Below are 11,230 nucleotides of genomic sequence, written 5' to 3'. Positions count from 1 at the left end.
CCCTCCCTCCCTGCTTCCCCCTCCCCCTGAACCCTTAATAATTTATAAATTATTATTATTATATCATATCTTAACACCATCCGAATTTTAGTTTTTCAATTTCTTCAGTTGTTCCTCATGAGTGTCCCCCACAGCTCTTGAAAGGACTTCAATATCATTCTTCTGAATTTGGTATCTGATTGTTTCATGGCCAATTCTTTAGAGTACTATATTGGACTTGGGTGATTTTCAGTTGTTTGTGTTTGTTTGTTTTTTATTTACTATGACTGACTGCTGTTTCTGTTAATTAAGGTAGTAGAGGTCTAATATGAGCTGGAAAAAATATATGGTGGAGAAAAGGAGAGAGGTGGACAAAGATGAAGATGCGGGAGGCAGATCAAATAAAAGTAATAGTAGTAACAAGTGGCTGTCTGCATAGGCTGCAAATTTGTAAAAATAACGGGGAAATGCATTTTAAGAAGGGTAATCAGAATTAGTAAGTTCCACTGAAATATTTCACAAGGAAAAAGAGTTGCAAATAGGTGGGTGTGCAAAGAAGCAAGAAGCAGAAGAGACAAAAATCTCGGGTGACCGCTAATTTCTGTTACCATGGTAACATGGAGGGGGTAGGCACAGCACACTGGGTGGGGGAGCTCGTTTGAGTGGGTGTGCTGAGATCTAAAGGACTACTTGTTTTGGCCTGCGGCATGGGTATGCTCAGGATGGTGGTACTGCACTGGAAGAGGAAGTGAGAGACAACTCCAAAAATATAATGAGAGAGTTGTAATAGATCAAAAGTACAAAAACCAAAGTAAAGAAAATAATTAAACCACATTATAGGTGGGGAGTCCTGCTCTTTGTCAGTGTTATTTTGTGAACACGTGTTGCATAGGGGAGAGAGAACAATGTAATCAACCCTCCATTTTATATCTGTTACAATCAACTGTCATTTTCAAATAATGTCAGTTTTAATTTTAGCTTTATGGTCTTTGTAACCTAACCATGCTGTAACTAATAATATATGCCTATACACAAACATGTATATATGCATGTATGTGTGTGCACTCCTTACCTATGTCAAGATATATATGTATACTGACTTGATTGTGGGAACTGACACTGAAGGGAGAAAGAGGAATTCTAGTAGGATGTATATTTGTAGCCAGGAGCTTTGGTAGCATAGTGGCTATGAGTTGGGCTGCTAACAGCAAGGTTCGCGGTTTGAAACCATCAGCCTCTCCACAGGAGAAAGATGAGGCTTTCTACTCCAGTAAAGAGTTATAGTCAAGAAACTCATAGGGAAAGTTTTACCCTGCCCTATACAGTCACTATGAGTTGAAATGTAGTTAATGGCAGTGGGTTGGTTTTTTGGTTTTAATCTGTTTATAAGTTGGAAGCAGAATTCTCCCTTTGTTCTTAGGCCTTCAACTGATTGGTTGAGACTCAACCACATTATGAAGGTTAATCTGCTTTACCGTAGGCCAATTTATTGAAATGTTAACCACATGTAAATATTTATACACACACACACACACACTTACTTCTAGACTCTCAAACCAGAAATTCCTTGCCATCAAGTCCATTTCACCTCACAGCAGCCATAGAAGGACAGGGTAAAACTGCCCCATAAGTTTCTAAGACTGTAATTCTTTATGGGAATAGAAAGCCTCCTCTTTCTCTTACCTTTCTCCCGCATAGCGGCTGGTTGGTTTTGAACAGTCAGCCTTGTAGTATGAAGTTCAATGTGTAACCCCCTACACCTCCAGGGCTCCCCACATCTAGATGAGTGCTTGACCAAACAACTGGCAACGTGACCTAGCCAAGTTGATCAATAAAATTAACTCACAGTCAGGAAACGGGAAGTCTGACATAGAGCTACACTGGCACCAAGTGTGTGCCATAACTCTAGAAAAAAGCCATCACTGGCTTTCTAGGACAATTGTTACCAAAAATATCAGTTTGGAAGTCTCAGAAAATTATTCTTTATGTTGACTTGCCTTATAGAAATATAATTTTTTTATTCCCATTCTTTTAAAGCAGAGTGTACAAAGCTTTATCTTGAATAGTTATTATATCTTTATATAAAGAACATTTGAATAGTTGTGGAAATGAAAAAAATTAATAGAAAGATACATACCATATATACTCGAGTTTAAGCCAAGTTTTTTCAGCACCTTTTTAATGCAGTTTTTGTGGTAAAATTAGGTGCCTCGGCTGATATTCGGGTCGCCTTATATTCGAGTATATACGGTTGAATTGTTTCGGGAAATATGCAGAACTTTTCTTCACAAGTTTTTGTCTTCGCCTGTCTCTTGTTAAGAGCACTTTATCAATTGAAACATTTAGGAAAACTGGGATTAAATATGTGATTGAAAACTTTGGGTGGGGTGGAAATTTAAAATAAATTGGCTCTTTTCAAAGAACCTGAGAACAATTTGATTGCACTTTAGTATACGTTGTCCTAGATTATATTGTGTACAGTTAATTTTATTTTTGTTTTCCAACAGTTCAATCAGTGTAAGCCTAAAATGAAACTGAATTTGAGAGGACCCCAGTTTGAGAGGTTCTCCCTTACACAATTCTAGGAACCTTTCATCATGCAAATGTAGGACCCAGCCTGGCCAGTGGTATCAGCTGATTGCTCAGGTGGTTTTCAAAGAGAGCTGGAGGCAGAAGAACCCCTCAGCCAGTCATTCTCTGTAAATTAAGTTTTTAACCGGATACATTAGCTTATTCAGAAGGAACCCCTGTGGTGTAGCGAGTTATGCATTGGGCTGCCAATTGCTTGGTCAGCAGTTCGAACCCACTAGTCACTCTGTAAGAAAAAGATGAGGCTATCTACACCCATAGAGATTTGCAAATCTTTCTTAGAAACCCCAAGGAGCAGTTCTCCTCTGCCCTACAGGATAATCACAGGTCTCTGGCAGTAAGTTCTGGTGTTTTAGGTTGTCCACAGATTCGTTTTTAGTTATCCTGTGAAGGAAGTTCTAACCTTCAACTACAACATCAGCTGTTTTGTCGTCTTATAATTTTAACTACGATCAAATGTCCCTGAGGGAACACAGATGCATCAAAGCAGTGGGAGACAAAGTAGGTTATTGCACTCTGAAACTACGTCTGCTCAAGGTTTATTTTCCACAGGACTGACTGCTTGTATTGAAGACTGCACATGTTCTGAGCTGTCGAAAGCAGCAGCTCATGAAAGAGAACATCAAGGGCAGTGTCCTCACTCTAATCTCATGCTTAGGCTGCCTTACTTTCAGGCGCAGGCACAAAATCCAGCCTTATGTGTATTTCTCTGTTGGTTCTGCATTCCTGCTTTATTCAGTCTATGATAGTGCTTGGATTTTACCTCGGTGCCCCATTCTTTATGTACCTGCATCATCTCCTGTTTTGTCTAGGACCCACCTCTTTTAACCATACCCCACCAGGACTTCTAGATACTCTCCTTGTCCATCTTGGGACCCCTGTGGTATTGCTACAGCTCCTTCCCCAGGCCGCTGGCCCTGGCTGACATCTCCACTTAGGACCTACCACTTTTACACACAGCCTTCATTCACATAGGAATGCCGAGGCTCTTCTTCACTGATGGTGATCTTAAGCCAATGGGTTGTTGTGAGATACAGGAAATTAACAGGGATAGGAAATGGTGCCAGGTTCATTTATGGCAAGGGAAAACTTTGTATTTCAGGCATGTAATTTCAGATGGTGACATTCCATGTCCTTTTCTAAATTAACCGCACTTTTGACAAGTATGTCACCTTAAATATGTCACTGATGACTGTGGAACACATTTTATCTCTTGATAGGAGTGTTGCACAACACTTACATAGTCGCAAAGACATGGTTCCCTATTTTCTACTACTTCTACTTATTTCGCACTAACTGCAGGAAATACTTCATCCATCCAGTTAAATAATAGCAGTAAGTAAGAACCAGCAACATGAATTATAAACACCCCCAAAGTGAAAGCAATAAAGTATTTTTTAATAAATTATAATTTTAGATACTCTCAGAGTTATTTGAATGAGACCAGACAAAACAAAATGTGATAGAATTAAGTCCCCACACAAATAAATGGTCTTAGAAATATATTAGAAATTTTCTTCAAAATCGATGCCATGACATTTTCACAATGGCAGAATATGGACTTAAAAATTCACCCCTCCATTAATATAGCAAAACATTAGCAAGCATTGTCATCATCAACTTTTTGAGAACTCTTTTGATCTCATTAATTTGTTCTAGTGTTTAGTATTTTTCTGCTTTCTTTCCAATTGGGATTTTATGTTTTTGTTACTGTGAGTTTGTTTGTTTTAGTATCTTTTTTTTTGTGCCATTACTACTAACATTGTATTTGTTTAATATGAGTATTATGAACAACATAGAACATATAGAAAAATAAATTTAAAATAAACATTTTTTTAAATCATTTTATTAGGGACTCATACAACTCTTATCACAATCCATACACACATCAATTGTGTAAAGCGCATTTGTGCATTCATTGCCCTCATCATTCTCAAAACATTTTCTCTCCACTTAAACCCCTGGCATTAGGTCCTCATTTTTCTCCTCCCTCCCCGCTCCCCCCTCCTTCATGAGCCCTTGATAGCTTATAAATTGTTATTTTGTCATATCTTGCCCTGTCCGACGTCTCCCTTCACCCACTTTTCTGTTTTCCGTCCCCCAGGGAGGAGGTCATATATAGTTCCTTGTAATCGGTTCCCTCTTTCCTACCCACTCTCCCTCTACCCTCCCTGTTTCGCCACTCACACCACTGGTCCTGTAGGGCTCATCCGCCTTGGATTCCCTGTATTTTCAGTTCCTATCTGTACCAGTGGACATACTCTGGTCTAGCCAGACTTACAAGGTCGAATTCAAGTGTCTTTTTCTATATATGAAATCTAGGATAGGTAAATCTACAGAGACAGTAACTGAATTAATGGTTCTTTGGGGGTATGGCAGAGGGAAATGGGGAGTTAATAATGATGAGTACAAGAATGACAATGTCCTCAACCTAATTTAATGATTGCACAACTCTTCTTGATGTGATTGATATTAAATTGTATGATGTGTGAATTTTATGCTAATAAAACTGTTGAGGGAAAAAAGAATTCTATTCCTAAGTGCATACCTAAGAAAATTGAAAACAAAGGTTCACACAAAATCTTGTTTATAACATTATTCAGATTAGACAAAAACTGAAAATAACCCACCTGATTAATTACACAAATGTGGTATAGCCATACAGTGGAATATTACCATCCATAAGAAGAAGGCAATAATAATACTTGCCACAGCATTGATACATTCTTGGAAACACGGTGGTCAAGGAAAAAGAGCCGACACAGGAGCCCACTTGTTAATGATTCCATTAACATGAAGTGTCCAGAGTAGGCCATTGCTTAGAGACAGAAAATAGATGCGTGGTTATCAGGGGCAGGGAGCCAAGGCATGGGGAATTCCTGTTAATGGATGTGGTGCTTCTTTGTGGGGGATGATGAAAATATTTTGAGTTAGGTAATGTTGATGGTTGTACAGCCCTGTGACTACACTAAAAAATGTGAGCTTTTTGGCAGGTGAAATACTCTAATAAAATTATAAATCAGTGCCATCATTTTAAGTAATACTTGCTTACTATGTTCATAGCATATTATATGCTATGTAAGCTAAGTTGGAAAGCATAATAGATTGAATATCAAGGTGTATAATTAAACATAAAGCAACATAGTTCCTCCTAGAGGGTAAGTTCATTTACATCCGTTACAGCTTTTCATAAGTCAAGCTTATTGTTTGAGCAACATCTCATTTAAACTTATATCTTTAAAAGAACAAATGCAATAATCATTGACATTTAGAAAAGGGAAATTTACCCGTGATTAATATAGCTATAACAAATTAAACATTTCAACCATGGCCCAGTTCCTCCGTAACTTGGTGGCGAAGGCCCCGGGATGGTAAACGCTGCTGTGACTTATTCGAAGCCTCGATTGGGCACATTTTGGCACTATGCCAGGGTGGAGCTGGTTCTTCCAACCCCTGCTGAGATTCCTGCAGCTATTCAGAGCCTGAAAAAAGTAGTCCATAGTGCTAAGACTGGTCGCTTCAAACAGCTCACAGTTAAGGAAGCTCTGCTGAATGGTTTGGTGGCCACTGAAGTGTGGATGTGGTTTTACATTGGCGAGATCATAGGCAAACGCGGCATCATTGGCTATGATGTTTGAAGACCAGTCTTTAACATCTGATTATGTTTGGTTTGCTATTTGAGTTTTCTTGGACCATGTGTGATCAGTCTACTCTAATAAAATAGATCATCTTTAAAAAAAAAAAACTTAAAAATTTCCTTGGGTATCTGGGCAGGTTTATAAGATTCTGTTTTTGTAACTACTTATAAGCTCTTATTCTGTACATTTTATTTGCATAACTTTGGTTCATATAAGAAAGTACAAATAAATTAGATACTATATTTATATGTGTGTGCATATATATTTATTTTATTGTTTTTCCAAATTCCTCAGGTCAAGCAAATATAGTAGCCAAAGAAGCAGCTAACAGATGGACTGGTATGTATTAACATGGCCTTGATTAACTGTAGTGAAATCCTCAACACACTAATAGATGCCTTTGTACCCTGCCTTCGCCTAGAAGGGCATTTCTGAAAATGCATGAATATATTGTTTTTGTAAATTAAATTAAATTGAATCCATTGATTAAAAAACGCTTTTTAAAAATATTTTAACAGTTTTATTAGCACATAATTCACATATACAATTCAGTAGTTCAATCATTCAAGGGGCATTGAATAGTCACCACCATATCTGTCTTAGAGCACACACATACACACACACACAATGGTTAAATCACCTTTAAAATGAGTTGTGCTATCACAATGTTTTTTTTAAAATCTTAATGACTTATGTTGTAAGGTGTAGCATATTTTTATCAAGTAAATAGATTGCTTCAAGTTGCTACAATTTTGTGTAACTTGCCAAAGGAAATCGCTGTGCTAGTCATTAAAACTGCATGCATTGTCACTCAAGATGCATCTTTAAAAGTTTAGTGGACTTCCTGTGAGTAAAATAATAGCTGACAGTTTGCAGGACCAACTGTATTGCCAGGTGCACTAGTAGGTGGCTAGTCAAGAGGGGCATCCGCAGTGTTGCAGCACAACCATCTTGAGAGAAAGATGTTGTGATCCTTGACTTTAACACTAGGTTTACAGGATTTCTTGTACACCTATCCCTGCAGGCACACGTCAAACTGACACATGAACGAAACTGCATATTAAAAAAAAACCCAACGTATTTTATTTTAAAACAACATAACTGTACACTGTTATAAATAAGACTAGTACTATAAAATGTATCATATCTAGCATTATACATTTGAGATACTGGGTTTGACATATCACGAAGGTCGCTTGGTATGACAATCTGCTGCATTGTGTGTCTTTACATTTGATGTTTACTTTCTAAGAACTTTTTCACTGTGCTTATATTTGTTACTGAAGTAATGATTTCATGAATGAAACTGATATATGGAGATTAATACTCAATTTACATTCTCATCAACCTGATGCTATCTCTATCTGTAGATATGGGTGTGTCACAAAAGTTTGAGATTAGAAGGCTTAGAAGAAAGTGAATTTGAATATCTGTGTGTCATGAAATAGAAGTCAGCATAAATGGTAGGAGGCAAATGTAAACGATTTCTATAACTTTTGTTCAGGAAACCAAAATGACACAATCCATAAACCTATTGTTAAAGGTGAAACTGAGTCCCTGAAAGGGTGAATTTCTTGGCCAAGGTCACACAGCAGGTAGCCAATGAAGAGTAAGTAGAATGCCACTTCTCTCCTTCCAGAGCTTGAACTCTTCACTACTACATGATGCCCAGTTCTCTGAATGCTTGTGTTAATGTCACTATTATTAATCCACTTGAAAATGGATCCACACTCTCGTCTGTACCAGAAATAGCCTTAAGGCATTCACTCCACAGTGCCTTCAAGCCCAAGAGAAAGTTAAACAAAGAGTGCTGTGAATTACTTGCAAGCCTGAGAAGTAACATTCAAACCTGTCAGAAAATTACACTGATGCTTTTCCTGCATTAATGATAACATAATGGCCATTGAATTTCCCAGGCCTAGTGAGAGGCTAGCATGCTTTCACATGTATGACTCATGCTCACTCGGTGGCCCTAGGAGAGAAGGGGTAAGACTGCACACTGGTCAGTAATGCAATGCTCCAAGGGCCCTCGGCACTCGGAGATGATCAGACACCGCAAGAAGGGAGTTTTAAACCAGGCTTCCTCACTCCCTGTCCAGGTAGCCAGACTTGACAAGTTAGGGTTTTTTTTCACCACATCTATTTTAGAATTAAATATGCTAGCAAAAAATCAAGATAATTGGCCTTTGAATTCTGTACAATTTCGGTCTTATTTATTACAAAGTTATTTCATAAATTATGCTTGATGAGAGGGGGGCGGAAATAGCAAACTAGCATGAAAAAAAAGGGAATGATGAAATATGTACCTAATAAAGGGTAAAGAAAAACACACAAAGGCATCATGTGGGTGTGAGAAATAGAGAATATTGAGTGGAAGAGGGAGGGAAGAAGCAACTGGATTTTGAGGTTAAAACAAGGCCAAGCAGCTTGAGGTGACTTCCAAGAGTTCTCAGAGGGCAGCCCAGCAAACAGTGGGCCCAGGCAGCATGTGTGTACAGAGGGAAGATCTTGAGTTGTGCTCCTTGTTTGCTATGTGACCCATTGAACTTCTCTGAACCTGTCTCCTCCTCTGCTCAATGTTAATAGTTACACCTCCCTGACAGCCTTTGAGGAGGGAGGACAGTGGGTAAGCCTCCCTGCACAGGGGTAGTAGACACATAAACAAGAACTCCCCTTTTCCCTTTCTCTTAACAAAAAATCCTTTCATGTTTTCCAATTGATTATACATTTCCAGCAGCTTCTTATTTTTTTCTTTCTATTTTATTGGCCTTTCGAAGAAGAACCTGGAAGTTTGAAAATCATGTAGGAAAGTCATTTTTAGAAAAATAGAAACAGCCGTTACAGAACTAGATTTCTATGGAGGGTACTCCTTCCTACCCCGTGGAATGTGTCCCTCCAGCACGGTCACATTATCAGAAGCATCACGAAGACAGGCTGCAGCCGATTACACCTCATAAACCTTCCTTCTTTCAAACAAACCAGCCAAGAAGCTCAGCAGTTATAGCCGAAACTTGTTATCATATAGTTTATTACTTAAGGTTTGCTTTCTGTTTACTTTTAAAAAGTCCTCAAGATATGTGTGGAATTGAGAATATTTACTGTTCAATAATTTAGTATCACATTTTATAAGATAAGAGGGATTTCCTCAGAATAGCAATATACCCAGAAGCTCATATTTAAATCTCATGTATGTGACTGAACAAATTACATAAAGCTTTTTTTAATACTAAGGCAAATGGTAAACTGACTTATCACAATTAGTATTACTCATCGTAATCCTTTATGTATCTTGAGTATGCAGCTGTATAAATTAATAAGAATTATTCCAGACTTAAGACTGTTGGAAAAAATTACTCTACATTTATAAAAAACATCTACCTAGTAGGAAGTAAACTGCAGCTCTCTGGGTAGCACTGTCTTGAAGGCCAACATTGAGTGGGCAGGGGGGAAAAAACAAACGTTTATTCCATCTTTGAATTGGTCCACTAGGCATTCTTGTGTAGAGGCATTTGTTTGTCTGTTGTTCATCTTTGAATTCACCCGAATGAGGAATCCCTTCCAGGAGAAGCTGTCAAATAGTGTGTCATGATCTTCTCTCTTGACCTAAGTTTGAAGGCACTTTCTTCCAAGTATTATACTTACTGCTACTTATTCAATTACATTTGTTATTGAATTTCAAAGAACCCTCTCTGGAGCCATGAAACCTATTCTGAAAGCTATAAGCATATAATACTTGATTTTTTTTTCTAGCACACATATGAGGGGGTTTCAAAAAGCTCGTGGAAAACTCTTATCTTTTCATTCCAATTTTTACATTAACCTTTGAAAACTCCTTCATATAATGTTGAAATTGTTTAGCTCAAAAATAGCATTGAGGTCACATCTGTGTTCCTCTGGTTCCCAAGGTTGATTGCCCCAAGGCAGAAGGTCAGACATGCTTCCAGCCTCCATCCTTCTTAATCCTATTCCAATACCACCCATTCCTCCACGGCACTTGCCTCACATTCTACTTTTCTGCTGGGTTTGATAACTCATTGCAATGACCACACAGAACTCATAACCAGTGCCCACAATTACAGGGTTTATTAGGGAAGTTCACAGATGACAATACAGGTGAGAAATGTTCAGGATCTCCCTAGGGGACAGACAACAGAAAAATGGGTGAAGGGGGATGTTGGACAGTGTAAGACATGACAAAATAATAATAATTTATAAATTATCAGGGGTTCATGAGGGATGGGGGCGGGGAGGGAGGGGAAAATGAGCTGGTACCAAGGGCTCAAGTAGAAAGCAAATGTTTGAGAGATAATGGCAACAAATGTACAAATATGCTTGACACAATGGATTGTGATGAGTTATCTGAGCCCCCAATAAAATGATTTATAAAAAAAAGAAAGAAGAAACTTAGTTTCTTTCACTCAAAAAAAAAAAATGTAAAGGGAGGACAGTTCTCCCCATGCTCACAGGCAGGCCCCTCTTGGGCCCTCATCCACTTGGCCTGCCCTCTTCCTTGCTCAGGCAGTATTACAAAATCCTCTCAGGGCTGCCGCCAAGTGCCAGAGGGCATGTTATTCCCCTATATGCCTCAGCCTGAGGCCCTCAGCTCCAGCTCTGTGGGTCAGCAAACCCAGCTCCCCAAGTAAGTGCACAGAGCCACCCTACTCCACAAGCCAGCCCTTGTCCCAAAGCACTCCACTTGCTCTGAGCTGGGGAGTCTACTGCTCTGTCTCCTGTCCTGGTGCTGCTGTTGCTGCTCTGCTTTTCTGGTATCAAAGCTGTGCCCTGGATCAAGGAGTTCAATGCACATGAACCTCGGGTCCTAAAGGATATACTCACCTCCTGGATCACCTCTCTTCCTTATAGTGAGATCCCCACTTCCTGCTTCAGAGATGGCTCACTTTATACCCAGCATGATGGCGATCACAGTGAACTCTTTTTTTTTTTTCTAATCATTTTATTAGGGGCTCATACAACTCTTATCACAATCCATACATACATCAATTGTGTAAAGCACATTTGTACAT

The 11,230-nt window shown here is 38.8% G+C and overlaps 1 protein-coding gene and 1 pseudogene across 2 annotated transcripts in view; both read left to right on the top strand.

The window, feature by feature from the left end:
* The window catches only part of MND1 (meiotic nuclear divisions 1), a 70,121-nt gene that overhangs the window by 56,570 nt on the left and 2,321 nt on the right, over window positions 1-11,230 (top strand). For both annotated transcript variants that reach the window (XM_045295834.1, XM_045295835.1), the window contains one exon: window positions 6,501-6,545. In XM_045295834.1, the coding sequence (XP_045151769.1) occupies window positions 6,501-6,545 (45 nt within the window). The remainder of the gene's footprint in view (window positions 1-6,500; window positions 6,546-11,230) is intronic.
* LOC115871548 lies at window positions 5,896-6,293 on the top strand (annotated as a pseudogene).

The sequence above is a fragment of the Echinops telfairi genome, unplaced genomic scaffold, assembly GCF_000313985.2.
Source record: "Echinops telfairi isolate 266 unplaced genomic scaffold, ASM31398v2 ScPeMD7_5868;HRSCAF=6743_1, whole genome shotgun sequence".
Lineage (NCBI taxonomy): Eukaryota > Metazoa > Chordata > Mammalia > Afrosoricida > Tenrecidae > Echinops > Echinops telfairi.
Note: the sequence above shows the minus strand (reverse complement) of the source record. Positions and strands in the feature narration are given on the sequence as shown.